At 48.4% G+C, this 20,284-nt stretch overlaps 2 protein-coding genes across 2 annotated transcripts in view; one reads left to right on the top strand and one right to left on the bottom strand.

Annotated features, from left to right (window-relative positions):
* The window catches only part of LOC146396342 (uncharacterized), a 223,962-nt gene that overhangs the window by 162,522 nt on the left and 41,156 nt on the right, over positions 1 to 20,284 (top strand). The window lies entirely within an intron of this gene.
* LOC146396344 (putative serine protease 47) lies at positions 1,876 to 13,880 on the bottom strand. Its single transcript, XM_084995480.1, has 5 exons — positions 13,670 to 13,880; positions 11,786 to 11,969; positions 10,337 to 10,614; positions 7,934 to 8,094; positions 1,876 to 2,193 (listed from the first exon to the last, which is right to left on the bottom strand). Exons 1-5 carry the CDS (start codon positions 13,878 to 13,880, stop codon positions 1,876 to 1,878), a joined length of 1,152 nt encoding a protein of 383 aa, XP_084851606.1.

Raw genomic sequence — 20,284 nt, 5'->3', positions numbered from 1 at the left:
TGAGAGTACACCCCCCCAAAAAAAAAGAAAAAGAAAAAGAATGAAAGAGAAATTAATAGAAATTTCATTCAATAGAATCAGCTGTAGCTCACATTTGACCCTTAGCCAGGGAATCTATATGCTGTAGGTGGAGCCTAACTTGACAAAAAATAAATAAATAAAATCAATAGTGGTTTAATGGATGATACACTCACAGAATCAGAGAAATGACCACTGTCCACAGGGTGGGTAAAGGAGGTTCCTAATTCCAGCGGCAGCATGACTGGAGCTTGTCTGAAACAGAGGCAGGTGCTGGGCAACCTTTGCATATGATATACACCAAGGGGAAGCCTGCCCATTGACAACAGGGAAAGGCTCAACCCCAAAACCCTCAACATGGATCCAGAGCATTGGCTGAAGGAACACACTTGACAGAGGCTGTGGGCCGCCTAGTTTGGGTTCTTCTCCTTACCAAATCATGGTATGTTTCTCTAAGAACAAGGCAAGGAGTAACCCTTTTCTAAATCACAGACATCATATCTTAACGATACAGCTCTTACAATTGTGCAGCCAATGTGCTTTGTTTGAAGGGCATTTTTAAGTGGTGGGTATGGAGCAGTGTGTTCCAGAGAGGATTTGGGCCATCTGGCTCACGGGTGACCTCTTGCCACACAGGCCAAGTGACACATCTGTAACCAGGGTGATTTCCCAGGCACTGCCTGCCTTCCTCAGATGGCAGGCATACAAAGGGTTTGAAATGGGGAGCACAGAGCACAGAGCCATCACCTACGGTCCCCTGACCGCCTCTGCCTGGGGGGGAGGAGCTTCCTGCTGTCACAGAAGCTATTGCTAGCACACCAGTCATTGGAGGAGTTCTGGATCCCCAACATTTTCCTACTCAGCAGCAGGCAGGAGAGAGCAAGGATGGTCCACGGATGTAGCTAAGGGTCCTTTTTTTAGGGGAACTTGCTCATTTTCAAGAGGTGCAGGTACAGCATATGGCAGTTCTGAGGCTCGGGGTCAAATCAGAGCTGCAGCTGCAGGCCACAGCCACAGCAATGACAGTTCTAAGTCTTGTCTGTGACCTACACCACAGCTCACAGCAACACTGGATCCTTAACTTAGTGAGCGAGGCCAGGGATCAATCATGAACGCTCATGGATACTAGTCAGGTTCATTTCCGCTGCACTACAACGGGAACACCTAGAGGAGAGTTTTTAAAGAAACAGCTAAAATGAGGTCACTAAGGTGGCCCCTAATACAATATGACTGGTGCCCCTATAAAAAGGGGAAATTTAGACCCAGAAACACACAGAGGGATGCTGATGTGAGGGCACAGGCAGAAGATGGGCATCTAGAAGCCAAGGAGAGAGGCCTCAGGGCAAACCAACCATGCGCATATCTTGATCTCAACAGTTACTTGATACATTCTTGTTGTTTAAGCCCCATTGCCCGTGGGATTGGTGATGGCAGCTGGAGCTGACTGATATACTCTCTCTGAAGGCCTGTACACTCCCACCACAGGATGGAGTCTGCAAGTGAAGACACCCTCTCTGTCCCCAGCTGGGCTCCACCAGCATCCTCACCCCTGCCTTCCTCCTGAGACAGCTTCTCTGCCAGGGCCTGTTTCCTTGTCCAGGGAGTCAGACAGTGGACCTCAATGGAAGAGGTACGGATGGAGGTCAGGAGGGGCTGTAGGGCCCCAAGGCAGGAGCAGGAGGAGTCTTTCATTTGTTTATTTGGGATTGCAGGCTTGGTTTGTGGGGTGGCCACTGTTGGACAGAAATGCCAAGATGGGGCCATGGAAAGCTGATGGAGCTGGTGGGGGAGGGGCCGCAGTTTCCAGAGAAGAGACTGGACTCTGAGGCAGAGACAGGAGCACAGGAGCTTGGCGGGTCAGCACCAGGCCTGCCACGGGACCCGGAGCACAAACAGCAGCAGGGTCCAGGTCTCTGAAGGCACAAAGGCTGTGCCAGGCCCAGGCGAGCCAGCAGCCTGCAGAGACTGGGATGGAACCTGGGTGTGAGGAGGAGGGGCCATGGGCTCAGGGAGGGGTGTGCACTTCTGGATCTCGTCAATCCAATGGGAGAAGTAGCTGACATTGGTGAAGATGCTGGGGTAGGTGGGATGTCGGCAGTCCAAGCCCCAGCTGGCCAGCCCCACCAGAACCCATGAACTGAGGAGGTCACAGACGAGGGGCCCCCCGGAATCGCCCTAGGAAAGAGAGGGGAGTTACTGTGAGCAACTGAGTTAGGTCAGAGGAGTCTCTGCCATCTACGGTCCCTCAGGTGGACTTCTGGGAAGGTCCAAACACCAGCATCCCACAGCAGACCAGCCTGTTTAAGCCATGCAGGGAGGCAATGGTATCATGTTTTAGGAGGCCCCTGATTGACCTCAGGACAATCACAGGTTTCAATCTATGATCATATGGACCCCTGTGCCCAGAGACAGCCTGGATATCCCTGACAAGGCACTGTCCAAGGAAGAGAAGGGACAGCTACACCCACAGTGCCCAAGAGAGTTGGTCTGGGTGTGGAGGCTGGCCAGCTCAAGCCCCTGCAGACCTCAGCTCTTGCAAGACCCTGGGCTGCACCAGCACACCCCTTACCTGGACCCTCTTCATTTTTCATTCATTTAGTCATTTGGTTTACTTTCAACACCTTGGTTGAGCAATTTCAGAAGATGCCCATACCCTGGCCTGGCGGAGGCAACCTCTATTGCTCAGGGAGTCGGTGGGGGTTAGAAAGAAATCTGCTGGGACTTACTAGAGTTCATGCTCTCAGGGCAGGGCCATCTGGTTGGAAATCTCCTCATGTCATCAGCCAAAGGGAGGGTCTGGTCCTTGTGGCTGGGGTTAGAGGGGCAGGGGCCTTAGTCATGCTTGCTGCTCCTCCACTTACCCATCCAACATGTGCAGCAAGCAGCCAGGAAGCCTCTGCCCTGGGCACAGGGTCTCCTCCTTTGTGGTGCTTTTGTCAATAAGCCAACCAGCCTGCCATTGGCAGATGTGACATGTGGAAACAAGCCATGGGAGGGTCAGGACAGGAAGGGAAGGGCACTTCATCAAGTGGAGGTGAAAGGCTACTCTTCTTGCACTAGGAAACACAAGGTAGAGTTTCCAAGCGGGAAACAACTGAACTTTCTGAAGCAGGAGCACTGGGAGGAGTAAGTGCAGACCAGGGAAGGAGGGGTATGCCAGGTGGGTGGGAGGAAGAGCAGTGACATGTGGGGAGTGAGGAAAGTATATGGGACGAGGGGTCTCAGGGCCTATGGCAGAGGGTAGGATTTGATCCCCATGGAGAACTGTCTAGGTCATGTCTAGTGCCTGGATCAGTCCAGTGCTGTGTGGAGAATGAACCAGCTGGGAGGCAGCTACAGGAGAGATTACTGATGGAGAGGGGCCAGGTGGTAAGAACAGTCAGATTTGGAACAATAGTTTGAAGCTGCCTATAGGACCTGTCAAATCTGAGCCTTTCTGTCATTAACCATGGGGTAAGTGCAGAGGGATAGAAGCAGGCTGAGCATGGAGTCCTGGGGTCCCAGCATTTAGAGGTGGGAGGGGAGGGGACCAGGCATAGAGCAGAGCATCTGGTGAGTGCCTGGGCCCAGGAAACAGGAGGGAGACTTGCTTAAGTGCCAAGTGAGAGGAGGACTCAGATCCACAGGCGGTTCTGGTGAGACAAGCTATTGGGGATGGTGGCCTTGAGGTTTTGGATAGCAAGCTGGGGACACTCCTAGGTGGAGTGGGTTAGATTCAGGACTGTTGGGAGGAGTCTTTGGGGGAAGGGAGGTAAAGAAACTGAGCAGTAGATGGTGCGCATGGAAGGGGCATCAGAGGACATGGAGCAGGAGAGACTCTGGGCATGGCAGGGATGGAACTTGAGGCTGAGAAGAGAGGGAAGACGCTGGGATAGACGGTGTGTAGGGTTTTCAGGATGAATGACTCTAGTCTGATTGGCTTCTTTTGGGGTTCTCAGTGAAACAAGCAAGATCTCCAGCTGAGAGGGCGGGGTGGGGGAAGTGGCAGGTTGAAGGAGAGCGAAGGGTACATGGTGTGGCTGGCCAAAAACACCCCTCAGAGATGCCCATCCTCACCCCTGGAACCTGTGGCTATTAGCTCATGTGGCAAAGGGGACTCTGCAGCAGTGATGGAGTTGAGGATCTTGAGCTAAGAAGGTTTTCCTGGATTCTCTGGGTGGTCCAATGTAATCAAGATCCTCATAAGGAAAGAGAGACGCAGGAGGTCAGAGTCAGAGCAGAAGATGTGACGGAAGCAGAGGCAGAGGTGTTGCACTTTGAGGACGGAAATGCTGTGAGCCAAGGAATGAGGGTGACCTCTAAAAAGCTGGGAAAACCAAGAAAACATTCTCCCCTAGGAAAGCCTCCTGAAGGAACCCACCTGGCCAACACCTTGATGTTAGACTTTTGACCTCCAGAAATATAAGATAAATTTCCGTGGGTTTAGCCATTCACTTGGAGGGGATTTGTCACAGCAGCTCCAAGTAAGGCACCTTCTTGGGAACGTGCCATCATTACTTCAGCCCTTCCCCTCTGTGGTCCCCACCTGGGGTGGCCTCAGCCCTCTGCACGGTGGACCCCCTCCCAGCTGTGTGAGGCCAGTGGAAGGCCTTTCCCTGTTCACTGCAGCCCTCAGGGATTCACACAGGGGACCCATGCAGTTGCGGAAATGATGACGGATTCTGAGTCAGGCTCCAATAGCCTCCTGATTCCTGGGGAGCTCTCAGAAGGCAGGAGAGAGCCTCCTCTGGGACCATCTGTTCTGCTGCATCCACTTTTCTAGGGCAGATGTCGGTACAGCTCTCATAGCCTCAGGGGGCGTCCCTTGAGAGGTGGTGATGTGACTACACCAATAAATTTCCTCCAAGGTTAACTGCGCTACCTGACTTTTCATTATTGTTTCTATATTCTTTAAGGTGGACTCTGGAGGTCTTTAAAAAATTGAGATGTTCCCATTGTGGTTCAGCAGGTTAAGAGCCTGACTAGTACAAATGAGGATGCAGGTTCAATCCCTGGCCTTGCCTAGTGGGTTAAGGATCTGGCATTGCCACAAGCTGTGACATAGGTCCTAGAAGTGGTTCAGATCTGGCATTGCTGTGGCTGTGGCAAGGGCTGGAAACTGCAGCTTCCATTCAACCCCTAGCCTGGGAACTTCCATATGCTGCAGGTAGGGCAGGAATAAAAGAAAGGAAGGAAAAGGAAGGAAGAAAGAAAGGAAGGGAAGAAGGGAGAAACCCCAAATCTAAGGTATCACATGAAACGTGAGCTACAGTTTGCACTACTGTAGATACAAAGCAAACCTTGCGTGTGCACTCTTGCATGTGTATGCATGTGCATGCATGTATGTGTGTGTGTGTGTGTGTGTGTGTGTGTGTGTGTGTGTCTGTGTCTGTGTCTGTGTCTGTGTTGGGCAGGGCCGGAGCAGTGAATTCCACCTTCAGCAAGAGGTTGGGTCTAAGCCAGGTACAATCCAGAGAGAGGGAGGCAAACCAGGTCAGGAGACTGGAAGCCAAAACTTGTTAAGTACCTACTGAATGCCAGGCACAGTGCTGCATTTCTATAGGAACCTTCTTCAGTGGAGGCCATGAGCAATTCCATTTCATGGGTGAGGAAACTTAGCTAAGGCCACAACCGAAGTCAATGGAACCAGGTCTGTCTTGCCCCACAGTCTGAGCATTGAGTGCCTTGGCAGGCTCTCTCTCCTCAGACCTGTTTCTGGACCCCCTGTGCAGAGGGAGGGGCCCTTGTGGGGAGAGGTGGGAGCCCCAGGTTGGAGGGTGGGGTCCAGAGCAGGTGACATGGCAGAAGAGGAATCTAGGTGGAATCTCTCAGTCAGGCGGTGGTAGGTGAAAGGGGAGGCAGGAGGGGGGTCATTTGCTGGGACTCCCGAGTGTCCAGCTCAGGAGAGAAACCAGCGGAAGAGTGGGGTTGAGGGGCACTACGAATATCCAGCAGGTGAGCAGACACAAGGCTCTGGCCTTGAGCTCCACTGGCATAATTCCTGCAGGAGAAGGGAGGTGGACAAGGCTGTAAGGGAGGTCCATGGTGACAGCCGGATGTGGACTGGGCAGGGTGGGGGCTGAACACTTGTTCCACTTCCGGGTGGAGCTGGCTCTGTGAGGAGGCCAGACCAGGCCAGGCAGCTACAAATCTATACCACTGTTTAAGAACTGGGAACCAAGAAATATGGGTCTGCCTTCTACCAGCAGCTCACTGGCCTGCCATGAAGATATCTATCCATGTGGCCTTCTCATGGGCTAGGCTAAAGTCACAATCCCAGTCATCTTGTCCCTCCTGTGTGCATCTCCTGGGGTGCCAAGGCATAGTGCCACAAACTGGGTAACTATAAAAACAATGCAAATGTATCCTCTCACGGTTCTGGAAGCTGGAAGTCTGAAAGCAAGTGTCTCTGTGTCTAGCCCTCTTCACATAAGTCATTGGTACAGGGCCCACTTGAAATTTACAATGGTCACATCTCAAGATTCTGAACTAATCACAGCTGCAAAGACTTATTTCCAAAGAAGGTCACATTCTGAGATTCCAAATGGATACGAATTTAGGGGACACTATCCAACCCCCTACACCACCCTTTCAACAATCCCATGAAGGAGGCCTCAGACTCCTACACCGTGAATAGGACACAGGCTCAGATGGTGAAAAGACCACCCAAGGGCAGAGCAGTGCCTCTAACTCCAGAACCCTCACCCTCTGCCCTCCACTCCACGATGCCATCTGTGTAAGAGCTTGGCAGCCAATGCCAGCTCAGGGTGCTGGGCCCTGAGGGGATGTGGTGAAGGCCTGGAGGCCAGGTGAAGCTTGGAGTCAGAACACGCAGGCCCTCCTTATTTTATGGGAGTGCTTTCCCTCTTTGGGCCTGTTTGCCCACTTCTAAAATAGGACACTACAGAGAGTGGATAGACATCTTCACAATTCAACAGTACACTCATGTCTGGAATGTATATCATAGACACATGTACCAACAGCCCCTAAAGAAAAAGACACAGGGGGAAAAAAACGGAAGGTAAATTAGGAAGAAGATATTCAACGGCAATAAACGTACGGAAGTATATTTCATCCATCATCAGGAAAATGCAAACCACATAAATCATCACCATTAGGAAGGATGGAAAGTGCCAAGTGTTGGTGAGCTTGTAAACTCTCAGCCACTGCTGGAATGTGTGGAACTGGTGCAAGCCCTCCGGAGATGTTTGGTAACATCTGCCAAAGCTGAACATGCAGATAGCTTTTAATCTAACAGTTCTCCTCAGGGGCTTCTGTGAAATCAAATAGAAAACCTCTGGAAGTGAAATGAAATGAAAAACCTGGAAGCTACTAAAATATCCATCGAGAGCAGAACTGACCATAGAATTCAATTCACACGATAGTGTCTTGCAGGGCAATGAGGCTGAACAAACTATACCTACGTGTGACAGTGTGGATGGACCTCACAAACATAATGTTAAGACGTGAAAATCTGACAACTGGAAATAAGTTCTACTTATGGAAAATTCAGAATCTAATATAAAGTGTTAAGGTGAAGATGAGAGTTTCCATTGAGTGTTGGTGACAAGAAGAGGAGAGGAGTGTTGGCCACCTGGGGTGTAGCACTGTGAAAGTTCATGCAACTACACACGTAGGGAAAGAGTATGAATGCCTTCTTCTGTATGTATATTTCAATAAAGGTTTTAAAATATGCCTCCAGAATTGATGCTGCTGGAGTGTCCTACCAGTAGTAGATGTCCTCCTGTGCAATGTGCTGAGGAAGGGGCTAGCCTGGGGGACACTACCAAGAGATAGAGCCTGGGAACATAGGTAGAGGGACGAAACAGAAGGTACCAGGGGTCTCCACAAAGAGAGTGGAGGCAACACAGCCTCCCACCATGGAAACTGAGGCCCTGAGAACAGGCCAGGGAAGAAGGGAAATGACCTCACTTACATGGCAGATGGCCTTTCCTGTAGAGAAGTCCCCAACACACAGCATCTCCTCATACACGGAGAAGTTCTTGCTGAGCCTGTGTCCATATACCAGATTACAGAACTGGTTCTCAATGAGGCCTACCTTAGCCTCCTGGAGATGGAAGGGTGTGGGCAGAGGCGCTGTGAGGATAAGAAGGAAGTCAGTGAAGTTTGCTAGAGCTTAGCTACAGGCTCTTCTGCCTTACTGCTCACCATCACCCCTGCATCATAGGGTTTTCTCAGCAAAGCTGAGCTTTCAGCTCTCTATCAGTCTTCTACCTATGCCTAATAAGGCCTCCCCTGCTTCTCAAACGTTTCCAAACTCATCCTATTCCCACCACCTCTCTCATAGCAATAGACCACACCACTCGTAGTCCATAAAGAAAAAAGGCAAATCCTAGCAATGCATACCAATCACTGATGCTTAGCAACCATTCACCAACCCACCTACCCTCTCACAAACCATCCTTTCCACTTCCATTTGTCAGTCATTACCTTTCCTTCCCTCCACTAATTCCTCCATCCATCATCTACCCATCTTGTCTCATGCCCCATTCATCCACTCACCCTTCCATCTATCTGCTGGCCTATCCATCTTTGGATCTATCTCCCCATTCTCCCTCCATCAATCAATATATCCACTCTCTCCATCCCTCTTCCCACCCACTCAACCATCTTCCCCTCCAGGCACTCATCTTCCCTCCTATCCATCCCCCATCCATCCTCTCATTCAATCACTCATTTATTCATCTGTCTTCAGGTTAGCTATTGTTTAGACACTAGTGATAGAGGGGAACATTTTTAGTTGGGGAACCAGGGTAAGTGAAGTAAATAAGTAGGATCATTTAGCTCTGAGAAGTGTGGTAAGGAAATACAACAGGGAAATGTGACATTATGGATTGCCTGTTTTAGGTTTCACATCAAGGAAAACTCTTCAGAGGAGGAGCTGAGTTGTATATCAAAGAAATGAGTCACCCAGATTAGCAGGGAGAGCCTGTGAGGCTGGGGAAACAGCCAAGGTAAAGGTCCTGAGGTGGGGACAGCCTCAGAATATTCAAGGCAGGAAGGGGCCTGGTGGCTGGGATGGCGTGGGTGAGGGTGCAGTGGGAGCTGAGCAGAGAGGAATGGGGGCCAACATTGCACAGGGCCTGAGAGCCAAGGTAGGACATTTGGACAGTTTTCTAAGCATAAATGAGAAGGCACTGAGGATAAAGAGCAGGGAACTGGCACAACACCTGCTTCAAAGCAAACACTCAGGCAGTTGTGTGGAGACTAAAGTAGGGCACACAGGGTGGGAGCTAGCAGACCAGTCTGGAGGTCCATGCAAGAACGGGTGGTCTACAGGACCAGGGTGGAGGCATTGCCACCTACCCCGCTGCCAGGCCCTGGGGCATAGGCTGGGATATTAAAACAAGAAAGACAGAGTCCCTGTCCTCAAGGAAGAACCAGACTGTGTGTGTGTGTGTGTGTGTGTGTGTGTGTCTGACAATGCTGGGGACCTGGTTATCTGACCTGAGGTTGGGGATTGTTACTGATACACTATTGAGAAGGGCCAGCAATGCTGGCACATCCCACCCAGTGAAGACAGGGTCTTATCAAAATCTGACCTCCTATCCTGAGAAACACCTACCAAATTACAACCTTACAAATAATTGCAAATACACATTCTTTTCCCCCTAATTCTGCCACATAAGCTTGTGCCCAACCATAAACACTCTTTTCTTTAATAAACACTCTTACTCATGAGTTTTTGCCTGCATTTCTTCCCTTTCAATCTTAGAAAAACACAAACTTTTTCTGTGTTACTCAGTTCACCTAATAAACCCACAAAGTAGACAGTTGACCTGGGTTGGGAGAAGAGCAAAGTGAGGTTCAAAGAGTGAAACACTCTTAAGTTGTAGTCATTCTAACTTGACCTTGGAGGCTCACAGGTCAGAAGTCATAAATATGTTTTCTTTCCATTTTTCCTAAGTGCCTCCAATGGGAAATCTTGGTTCCTCCATGGCCTAGAAGGGGCCAGGCCCCAAGCAGGACCTCTGAGTTGAATCAAGTCATCTTAGATCTATAGTTGATTAAAGCCTTGAAATCAAGAAGCTGACAGGTTCCAAGAACCTGAGTTCTTAACATCCAACAGTCAAAGATTCCCAGATTTTCAGAGCTTTGCACTTTGGGAACACTGAATTTTAGAATCACACACTTTCAGAACTAGAACCAGAATGGTTCAGTCCTCTGGAAATGAGGCACAGTGGACCAAGGTCCAGCCATTGTTTTGCCTGGGCACCCCTACTTCTCTCCTCCCCTCCTCTGTCCTCCTTCCCTTCTTCCTCCTCCTCACTTCCCCCTTATCTGCCCTCCCACCCCAGCCTCTCCCCTACCCCCTCACTTTCCTCGTTGAGCATCCCCCAGCCAGTTATCCAGCAGGATGCATTATTAAGCAGCTGCAAGCCAGGGGCTGGGAGGCAGGCAGGGATGATGTAGGAAGTGAAGTTCACAGGAAAGAGCAGCTGTAACATGGCTATGTCACTTCCGAAGGGATGAAGCTTCTCAAAGTCTGGGTGCATGACAATCTGGCTCACGGACATCTCCAGGGTGTGCTGAGTGTGTTCAAACAGCTGCGTGCTTCCTAACAGGACCCGGTAGTTCTCTGGAGCATGGGATTTTCTGGAGGAGGAAGAGCATGCTGTCACCATCATCCCTGTGTGTGGGCTAGGTCTCTTCCCCTGCATATTCATCTAACTGCTGACATCCACCTGGACCCCTGCACCCCCCATGATGCCAGCCTTGGTCTCTGCATTCCTAAAGTTCAGGAGCACTTCTTTCTTGAGACTGATATTCTACTTACAACCTCAGACATATGGTTTCTCCACCATATCCAAGAATCAGAGGAGCATTGAATCCTTGTGCTGGAAAGGTCTTTGGTGGGCTCATCAAATGAAGGCCCTTGGATTGTTTACAGGAGATGTTCTGGATTGATCCCAGCTCTACTTTTACCTTCCCAAGGCTCCTACAACCCACCTTATGGCCCCACAATTTTCCTGACCCCTCCCTTCTTTAACCACCTTCCTGCCCAATAGCTGTTTCTCCGCTCAGTTAGAAGCACTTGCCAAAGATCTGTAAGGTAAAGGAGCAACTGAGTGTAGGAAACAGAACCTTGCATTTGCCCTGAACACAGCTGCTCCCGTAGAGTAGGTGCTGATCAGATTCTGAGCTCCCAAAGCTCCAGCTCCCAGACCTGGGCTGTGATGTTCCAACTCCCTGGGGATGCCTCCTCATCTGTTCACAAGCTGGGCACTGAGCAGACCCAGGAGGGCCAGGTGTGTAAGACTCCTGAGCAGCCACATCACTCTCCCAGGGTGCCCCATCTCCCACCTGCACAGCCTGGCATCACATCTCCCACATGCACACTAGTGACCATGATTCCTCCTGGGCACACAGTTTTGCAAGAGTAAAAAGTAGAGGCATTTAGCTGCTCAACAGACATGAGGTCCCATGTCCCTGCCTAGACTCAGAAACCTGGAAATGTGGGGACCTTGAGAAACTGTGATCTGAGATTGGTCCTCACTGCATGGCAGCCAGAATGGACACTGCTACTCTTCTGGGGCACATCTGTGTTGGGAGACAGGCCCAGGGGCTGAGGGCAGAGTCTGGGGAGGGTCTGGGAAAGGGAGCCAGGAGGACAGTCCAGGTAGAAGGTACACAGGTCAAAGGCAGGAATGACATGGACCTCTGGGCCACAGACAGCCCGAGAGGAAAGCCCAGAGGAGCTGGGGTGGGACACCCTCACTCCTCCCCTGCCAGTGCCTCTGCTGGCACCCTAGGAAAGAGGACTCACTTGAGAAAGCAGTGGGCAGCAGAAACCAGCCAGCGGGAGTTGATGAGGACAGCTCCACAGACATGCAAGCCCTGGTACATCAGGCTGGCCTGCCATGGCCACTGGCCAGCCACCACATCCTGACCACCAGAGATCCGCCACATCACCTTGGGTTTCCCGCACGCTGTGGAGACTCCCCTGCCACCTACAATAGAGACATGGGTGAGACCCCAAATGCCACTACCAGGGAGGCCCCCTCCACTTCACAGATGGGAAAACCAAGGGCAAGTGTCCAGTGGCCTGGCCAAAAGGACACGGCTGCCTGGACTCTGCCTTTACCAGCTGCCACTGAGAATTTGACAGCAGAGCACAATGGAGCAGGCTTTCTGAGCATGAAGGCCCAGGGCTATGGTGAGATGCCAAGGGTGACCAAAGGTGGCAACAGCTCATGGCAGCATATCTGCTGAGCTGGACATCACTGAGGGAGTCTGCCAAAGGCTGGCCATGTGCCAGGCCTTATTTCCCTGAACTAACACACCTCAACAACTCAAGGTCTCCGAAGTTGCCAACATTATGCACTCAAATCATAGCTTCTAAGGGCCGGTGCCCCTCCACTTTGCCCCAGTATCTTAGAGAAGCAGATCTGCAGGCAGGAGTCTAGGGTGATGTGTGACCATGGAACTTAGCAGGACCCCATGAGGCCCTCCCCTAATAGACCCCCACCCATGTCCTCTGACTGCCTTTTGTCTGTAGAAAACTTTAGTCACAGAGTACATTTACCTGGAGAAGTGGAAAAGTGCAGGAAGAAAGGAAAATAGTCAAGCAAAGCAAAATAATATTTTAACGATTAAACAGAGTAAGAATATTTAGCTCCTCCTCAAGGACTATAGATAATATTCTGAGCCATGTCCTTGGAAATGTTTTGCAGATACTGAAACCCCACCAGGTGGAAGAAGTTACCTATATGCTGCACACAAGCACATAGACCCAAACAAGGTGGAACCAGAAGGTGGATGAGGTTGACTCCCAAGTACCTCACCACTCACCAATCCGAAGAAAGTCTACAAGCTGATCAAGCCCTGCTCTTTGAACCTCACTCAGCCCTCGAGGTGGGGGCACACAGCCTTGAGGCTGTTACCCCACTGTGGCCCCCTCTGCCTGGCAAAGCAATAAAGCTGTTCTTTTCTACTTCACCCACAACTCTGTCTCTGAGATTCAATTCAGAGCATGTCCACAGAGACTGAGTTTCAGCATCAACCTGGGGAAAGTCACTCCCTGCCTCTGACTCAGGATTCTCCATTTACAAATAAGAGGGGTGGGCGTTCCCTGGTGGTCTAGTGGTTAGGACTTGGTGCTTTCACCACTACAGCCAGGGTTCAATGCCTGGTCCAGGAACTGGGAATCCCACATTAAGCTGCGGCCAGCAGCGGAAAAAATAAATTAATTGATTAAAAAACACTCTATGCAGTGGCCAAAAAATTAAATAAATAAGAGGGAGTGGGCTAATGAAGACAGCCATGGTTCTGGGACCCACACGTGAGGGCAGGGGTGAGGCCAGGGCCCCTAGAGCAGGCATCCTGCTCTAGGGCCTGGGCCCCAGGGACTCAGGGCTCCCCATTCAGCAGTCCTGGGCTTTCCTCCACCCAGCCTCAGGCTGGACCCTGCCAGTGCCCACTTGCACAGCCCCACAAGGGTCCTGGGGCAGTTTCCATCCCAGAGGCCCCTCAGTAGGGGTCCTGTGACCCACCTGTGTTAAGGTGGTCTCTGGGCTGCCTGGTTAGATGGACCTGACCGCAAACAAAAGAAGAGGTTCAGTGACCCTGGGCACCAAGCCCTGGTCACAGTCAAGCCCCCTCAGGCCCTGCAGGCCCACCTTCTCAGCCCCACACAGAGGCCCCCACGCACCTGTGGCTTCCCAGGCCAATGGCTGTGCTTCCGGAGTCAGAGGCCCACCCTCCACCGCTCGCACGGCTGCAGGAGCTGGGCCGGGGTCGGCCCAGGACCCTCGCAGGTTTAGGGTGGTGGTGGGCGACCATGGCGGCAGCAGCACCAGCTGCAGCCAGAGGAGGGCGGCAGGCTGGCCTCCTACTTGCCGAAGCCTCTCCTCTGAGACCATTGTCAGTGTTGTGGACCTGGGCCTGAACCTGGCCTGACTCAGCCCTAGGCCTAGACCCTGCCCCCGCCCTGGCCAAGGCTTTGACCCCGCCCCCACCGCGCCTTGACCCCGCCCCAACCCAGCCTTGATCCCACGTGACCTTCCTATTAACTTTCTTTTTTTTGTCTTTTCGCCATTTCTAGGGCCGCTCCCCTGGCATATGGAGGTTCCCAGGCTAGGGGTCCAATTGGACCTGTAGCCGCTGGCCTACACCAGAGCCACAGCAACGCGGGATCCGAGCCGCATCTGCGACCTACACCACGGCTCACGTGACACCGGGTCCTTAACCCACTGAGCAAGGCCAAGGATGGAACCCGCAGCCTCATGATTCCCAGTCGGATTCATTAACCACTGAGCCACACCAGGAACTCCCCTATTAACTTTTAAAATAACTCCACTGAAAAATTATTTCTATGCCATGAAGTTCCCGTATCACAAGCGACGTTTCAATGATTTCCAGTACATTTTTCTTCACTCATTTGTTTATGTTTGTATTTAAATCAATCTTCTATTTTGGGAGAGTTTTAGATGTATGAGTAAGTTGCAAAATAATACAAAGACTTTGCGTATCCCCCTACCCAATTTCCCCTCTTGTTAAGATCTTATATTGTTACGGCACATTTGTCACAACTAGTGAGCCAATATTGATACATTCATATTAACTCAATCCGGAGTTCCCGTCGTGGCGCAGTGGTTGACGAATCCGACTAGAACCATGAGGTTGCGGGTTCAGTCCCTGCCCTTGCTCAGTGGGTTAACGATCCAGCGTTGCTGTGAGCTGTGGTGTAGGTCGCAGAGGCGGCTCAGATCCTGCGTTGCTGTGGCTCTGGCGTAGGCCAGTGGCTACAGCTCCGATTCAATCCCTAGCCTGGAAACCTCCATATGCGGCGGGAGTGGCCCAAGAAATAGCAACAACAACAACAAGAACAAAAGACAAAAAAAAAAATTTAACTCAATCCATTAGCTCTCTTTTTTTCAGTTTTTTTTAAAGTTTAAGGCATAGAGCTTAATGATTTCACTTACATACAATCATAAAATGATCATCACAATAAATTTAGTGAACATCTATCACTCATATAGATACAAAATTAAAGAAATAGAAAAAAAATCACTCATAAATTGTTGAGTGCCTCTTCAGGCAATCTATGAATTGGTTTTCAGAGTCAAACACCAAGGTTTGACTTGATGTTTCCTTTCACTTCTTTATCCATCAACCCAATTTTTTGTCCCTCAACCCACTCTGCTTCCTATCTGGCTCTTAACTTACTTCAACAGAGGCTAGACTTTCTGAAAAAAATTCACAATTTATCATCTGATAAACACTTCTGTAGTAATGGTGCCATGGAACAAAGTATTTGAAATTAGGATTGTCTCAGCAGATCCAATATGTGCATAGCTGTAGGTATATAATTCCTAATGAAGAAGTCCTTGTGCTCCAACCAATATCCAGCAGCACCAGCCTAATATTCCTTTGTTCTGGAGAGCCCCAGTGCATCAAAAACGTGGTTGTGCAGCCCACAGGTCCACGACCAGAAATTATTATTGTTAAATATTTAACTTTTTCCCTGTAAATAATTTAATATTTTAAACTAATAATACCTTCTCATGGATCACAATCCAATTGTGCAAAATGGAATATGCAGTGTTGAGTCATGCGTCCTCCCACCTCTTTCCCCTGTCCACCCAGTCCTCTTTCCCACAGGGAACTAGTGTTTACTTAAATCCTTCCATAGATGTGTTATGCAAAGAATTTAGAATGCAATATATTTGCATTTTTTAAAATGCAGGGTTTTCTTTGATTCAAACTTAATATATTTTCAATACATTTGCAGATGTTTACAATGACTATCTTCTTACATTAACGAGATTCCTTTCTAGATGGGAGTAGACTTCCAGAACAAGAATTTCTACACCCCTTAAAATCAAAAGTTTTGGAAAGAATAAAATGGTCAGGTGTATTTAATTAAAATAGTAAGTACCCAAATGAATTAGAACTTCAGGTAAACAATATGTTGTGTTTTAGTATAATCATTTCCCATTCAATATTTTGGACATAGTTTTACTGAACATTTTTTCATTTTTATCTGAAATTTATTATTAAACTTAGATCTCGTACTTTATCTGGAAACTCTTCAAAAAAAAGTATAGCACAGTAAACTAAATTGTTAATTACTCATTGTAAGAATCCTTAACTGGATTAAAGATTCTTGAATGTGCCACTTGGCTCCAATAGAAGACACCCTAGTTGCACACACACACACACACACACACACACACACACACACACACACACCTTCAGCCTCTTTTGATGATATGGGATTTGGAAGAGCTATCATTCAGCACTGGGTTTATGTGTCAAAATGAAAGAGTATTTGTGTTTCATAGAAGAAGATTGGTAGGAAATTGGTCAAGGGAGATGAGAGGTGAAGACTTCAGAGGATTGCAAGCAAATCTCTTGAATTTCAAGCTTTACTGTCTGCTAAATGTTTCTTGCTCCTTGCAAAAAAAAAAAAAAAAAGTTGCATGCAAAATGGTGGCTATTGAAGAAAGGCATTGAATTTTGAAGCCAGGCCCAGGTTCTTTCCTCTTCTTTCTAACAGTTGTGTAGGAAAGGCATTTCTAAACTCCTGACCAATTTACTTGTGATTTCTAAGGGTTTTTTTTTCTACCTCTAAATTTGAAAATGGTCTATGTTTGGTACTTTCAGAGAGTGTTTTCTTGGCCACTTGAAGGGAGTGACTTACACAGTGTTCATCCATTTTAATATTTCCAAGGCATTTAGTGGTCTGCAGTACAGAACTGTCTTCTTACAGGTTCTCTCTCTCTCTCTCTCTCTCTCCCTCCCTCCCTCTCTCTTCTTTTAGGGCTGCAACCTCAGCATATGGAAGTTCCCAGGCTAAGGGTTGAATCATTGGAGCTGCAGATGCTGGCCCATGCCACAGGCACAGCAAAACAATGCTGGATCTAAGCCACATCTGCGATCTACACCATAGCTTGGGGCAACACTGGATCCTTAACCCACTGAGAGAGGCCAGGGATTGAACCCAAGTCTTCGTGGATACTAGTCAGGTTCGTAACTTCTGAGCCACAATGAGAACTGCAACACTTCTCTCTTTCATTCTCTTTGGTAACTATTCTGTGTACTCTACCTTGACCTTAGCTGAGAAGATGAGGTGAGAGCAATTCAAGGCAAATCATGGTGAACTTTAAAAAAAAAAAAATAAGTGTTGAAAAAATACTCAGTTTGGAGACATTTCTCATGACTTGAGCATTTATCATGGAAAACTTTAAATTATTAACCAATAGCTTCATATTAGGGGAATAGTGTGGCAAGATAATGTACCCTGGCACTCCAGAAAGGCAGGTTTCCTTGTTGCTTCCTCCTCTTGTCTAGTCAGTCAGTAGTTAATAAACGATTCTCACTCATGGCTCTGACACAGAATTTCAATGAGTCTTCTCTGGACTACTGACATAAAAACCTGCAAAAACTTGTGAAAAATTATCCAGTTCCAATTCTACAATCACTTTTGTGCTATATCAAAATCCTAGACCACAAATATAATCAAATTAGTCCAGATGTAACTTGGGGAGACAGACAACAGAAGGGCATAGATAAAACTCCTTTGGACAATGATGTCTGACTATTCCTGCAAGAAACTGGGGGTGTGGTATTGACTGCTGAGAAAAAAAAAATCTGTATATGGATCACAGACCTCCGAAAACACATGATATTCTACACAAGCATGGAATATTAGCGGTATGGTGAGATACAATGTTTGTGTCTTGTAGAATGTTCAGTCTCTGAGCTTAGAGCCTTTGGTGGTGTTAGATGTGAGGGATCTTCAGAGGTATTCTATGCAGTAGAAATGAATGACCAGTGAAAGAATCTGATGATTGAAATTTCTTTGGCAAGTATAACAAACTCAAGTCAGTACGTTGATTCCACTACTATTTTTTTTCCAACTGAAATTGTGTAATATATTGCTGAAAAGTAGGAGGAGAGAATAAAATTTGGGAACGCTATGACAACTGGAATTGACCCAAACTGTCAAAACTTGCTCAAAGTTACAACAAAAACCCTGCAGAGGCAACATCTATGAATCCACATCTATTGAAGAACCCCCACGTATTAAAAAAAACTCACTAAGTAAAAACATTATAGCAGAATCAATTCATTTGGAAAAACTCTAGGAATGGAGGAGCCAAGAGACAGTAGCTCTTAGAGTGTTTCTCAGGTCTAAAATTCTTCACTAGAATTGTTCTTTAATGGCACTATCAGGCTTGCTAGGAAAAAGAATCTACTATTTCTGGGGAGAAAAAAACTAAGGAAACCCAAGAAAGTGCAGCCCAAAGGGCGTGAAAGCACTTGCCCCAGTTTGAAGATACTGTGCTTAGGCTGGTGCTCTCCAAAACTCTTTCACAAGGGTCATATCTAAATGAATGGATTTCACGTTTGCAATTTTAAAATCCCAGGGGCTCATCTCACAACCCCTAGTTTTAAGAAGAGAGGACCACAAAAGTTCTGAGAAGACCTTGCCATAAAACCTTCCCAGGGGATCCCAATCCTCCGTTGCTTTACTCTCATAGCAACCTCCAAGGACAGCTCCGCAAGGCCCCACCCCTGCACGCATGCGCACACCCACTAGGGGCGGGGCTCCCCGCATGCGCACCACTGTCCTCCAGCTGCTCAGAGCATCTGTTGAGGCCTGACTGCTTGGGAAGCCAGTAACACCTGTGCCAGCGTGGAGGGTGGGGTTCCTACGGTCATCCTGGCTGGGGGCGGGGCCAATCATGGCAGCATTTAAAATCAATTATTTGAAAGCAGGAGTAAGGAAAACGGACTTTTCACCTCTTGGGCGTCCTGCTGTGCACTCTGAGTCACTCTGTGGGTTATTTGTGGCCTTGTCCAAGTGAGTTCACCACCGCCCTGTGCCCCTCCCCCACCGCCACCAACTGGAGCTCGGTGTCCCTGCAGTGTTTACACCAGGGTTGTTGGCACCACTGTGGAGCAGGTTGCATGAAGGCTTCAGTGATTTCCGGGCCTACCATGAGGCAGGTGAATAAAATGTGTGAACAATTAAACAGGTGCCAGTCTAGTGTTTGCATTCTAAAGCGTATGAAAGCTAGAAGGAAGGTTTTCCAGTTTGAGAATGCTCACCCAGTTCACAAGAAATAGCTCAGGACACTGGAAATTGAGTGGAAAATGAATAAAGATCTATTGTACATCCTCATAGTTTCACCAGTGTCTTCCATTTTAACATAAAAATGTCAATCAACACATGTTCAAACTGCATATTATTGTCAGTGATGGGGGCAACTTTGCTGAATCTAACAATAAGCATTGATTTGTAGTCTAATACTCTCAAGAAATGACAGAATTGGAGTTTCCTCCTGGCTCAGCTTGTTAAGGGTCCATGGTTGTCACTACTGTAGCTTTGGTTACAGTTGTGACAGGCTGTTCATTCTCTGGCCATAGACATGCTTTGGACTGGCCATGCCACCAAAAAACAAAAACAAAAACAGATATCCTAGCATAGATTGGCAAGTGATGCAAAAGTTCAATAACAATCAAGAAATGCATTAGGTAAGAATCAACTGGGTAGGAGACAGAAATAAGATGGCTGAATAGAAGGACTGGAGATCAATTTCTCTCCTAAAAAACAACAAATTTACAACCAAATGCTGAGCAATTTTCAACCAAATGGACCAGAAACTTTCAAAAAGATATCCTATTCCAGAAGACAAAGAGGAGGACACATCAAGAGGTGGTGGGTTGATTACAGGATATATGCAACCCCATACCTCCCGGTGGGAAGATCCACAGACAGGAAAGTAACTGGTTCACAGAAACTCACCTACAAGAGTGAGAGTTCTGAGCCCCACATCAAACTCCCATGCCTGGGGATCTGGCACTGGGAGAAAGAGCCCCTGGAGCATCTGGCATTGAAGGCCAGGGGGCTTGTGCACAGGAGCTCCATGGGACTGGGGGAAATGGAGACCCCATTCTTAAAAGGCACACCCAGACTTTCTCATGCACTGGGTCCCAGGGCAAAGCAAAGTCTCTATAGTAATCTGGGTCAAACATGACTGCAGTTCTTGGAGGACCTCCTGGGAAAACAGGGTTGAATGTGGTTCATTGTGGGGGAAGGGCATTGGAAGCAAAGCTCTCAGGAATGTTCATCAGCAGCTGCCTTTCTCTGCAAGTGGCCATTTTGAGAAAATCTGGCCGCACACATCAGTGCTGAGAAGCCCCAGGCCAAACAACATAGTTTTGGAAGTCCTAGCCACAGCAATCAGGGAAAAAAATAAAAATAAAAGGAATCCAAATTGGAAAGGAAGAAGTAAAACTATCGCTATTTGCAGAT

This window comes from Sus scrofa, chromosome 14 (genome assembly GCF_054392235.1).
Source record: "Sus scrofa isolate SSC_HxYL_T2T_F1_AM1 chromosome 14, Sscrofa_HxYL_maternal_Yorkshire_Landrace_v2.0, whole genome shotgun sequence".
NCBI lineage: Eukaryota > Metazoa > Chordata > Mammalia > Artiodactyla > Suidae > Sus > Sus scrofa.
Note: the sequence above shows the minus strand (reverse complement) of the source record. Positions and strands in the feature narration are given on the sequence as shown.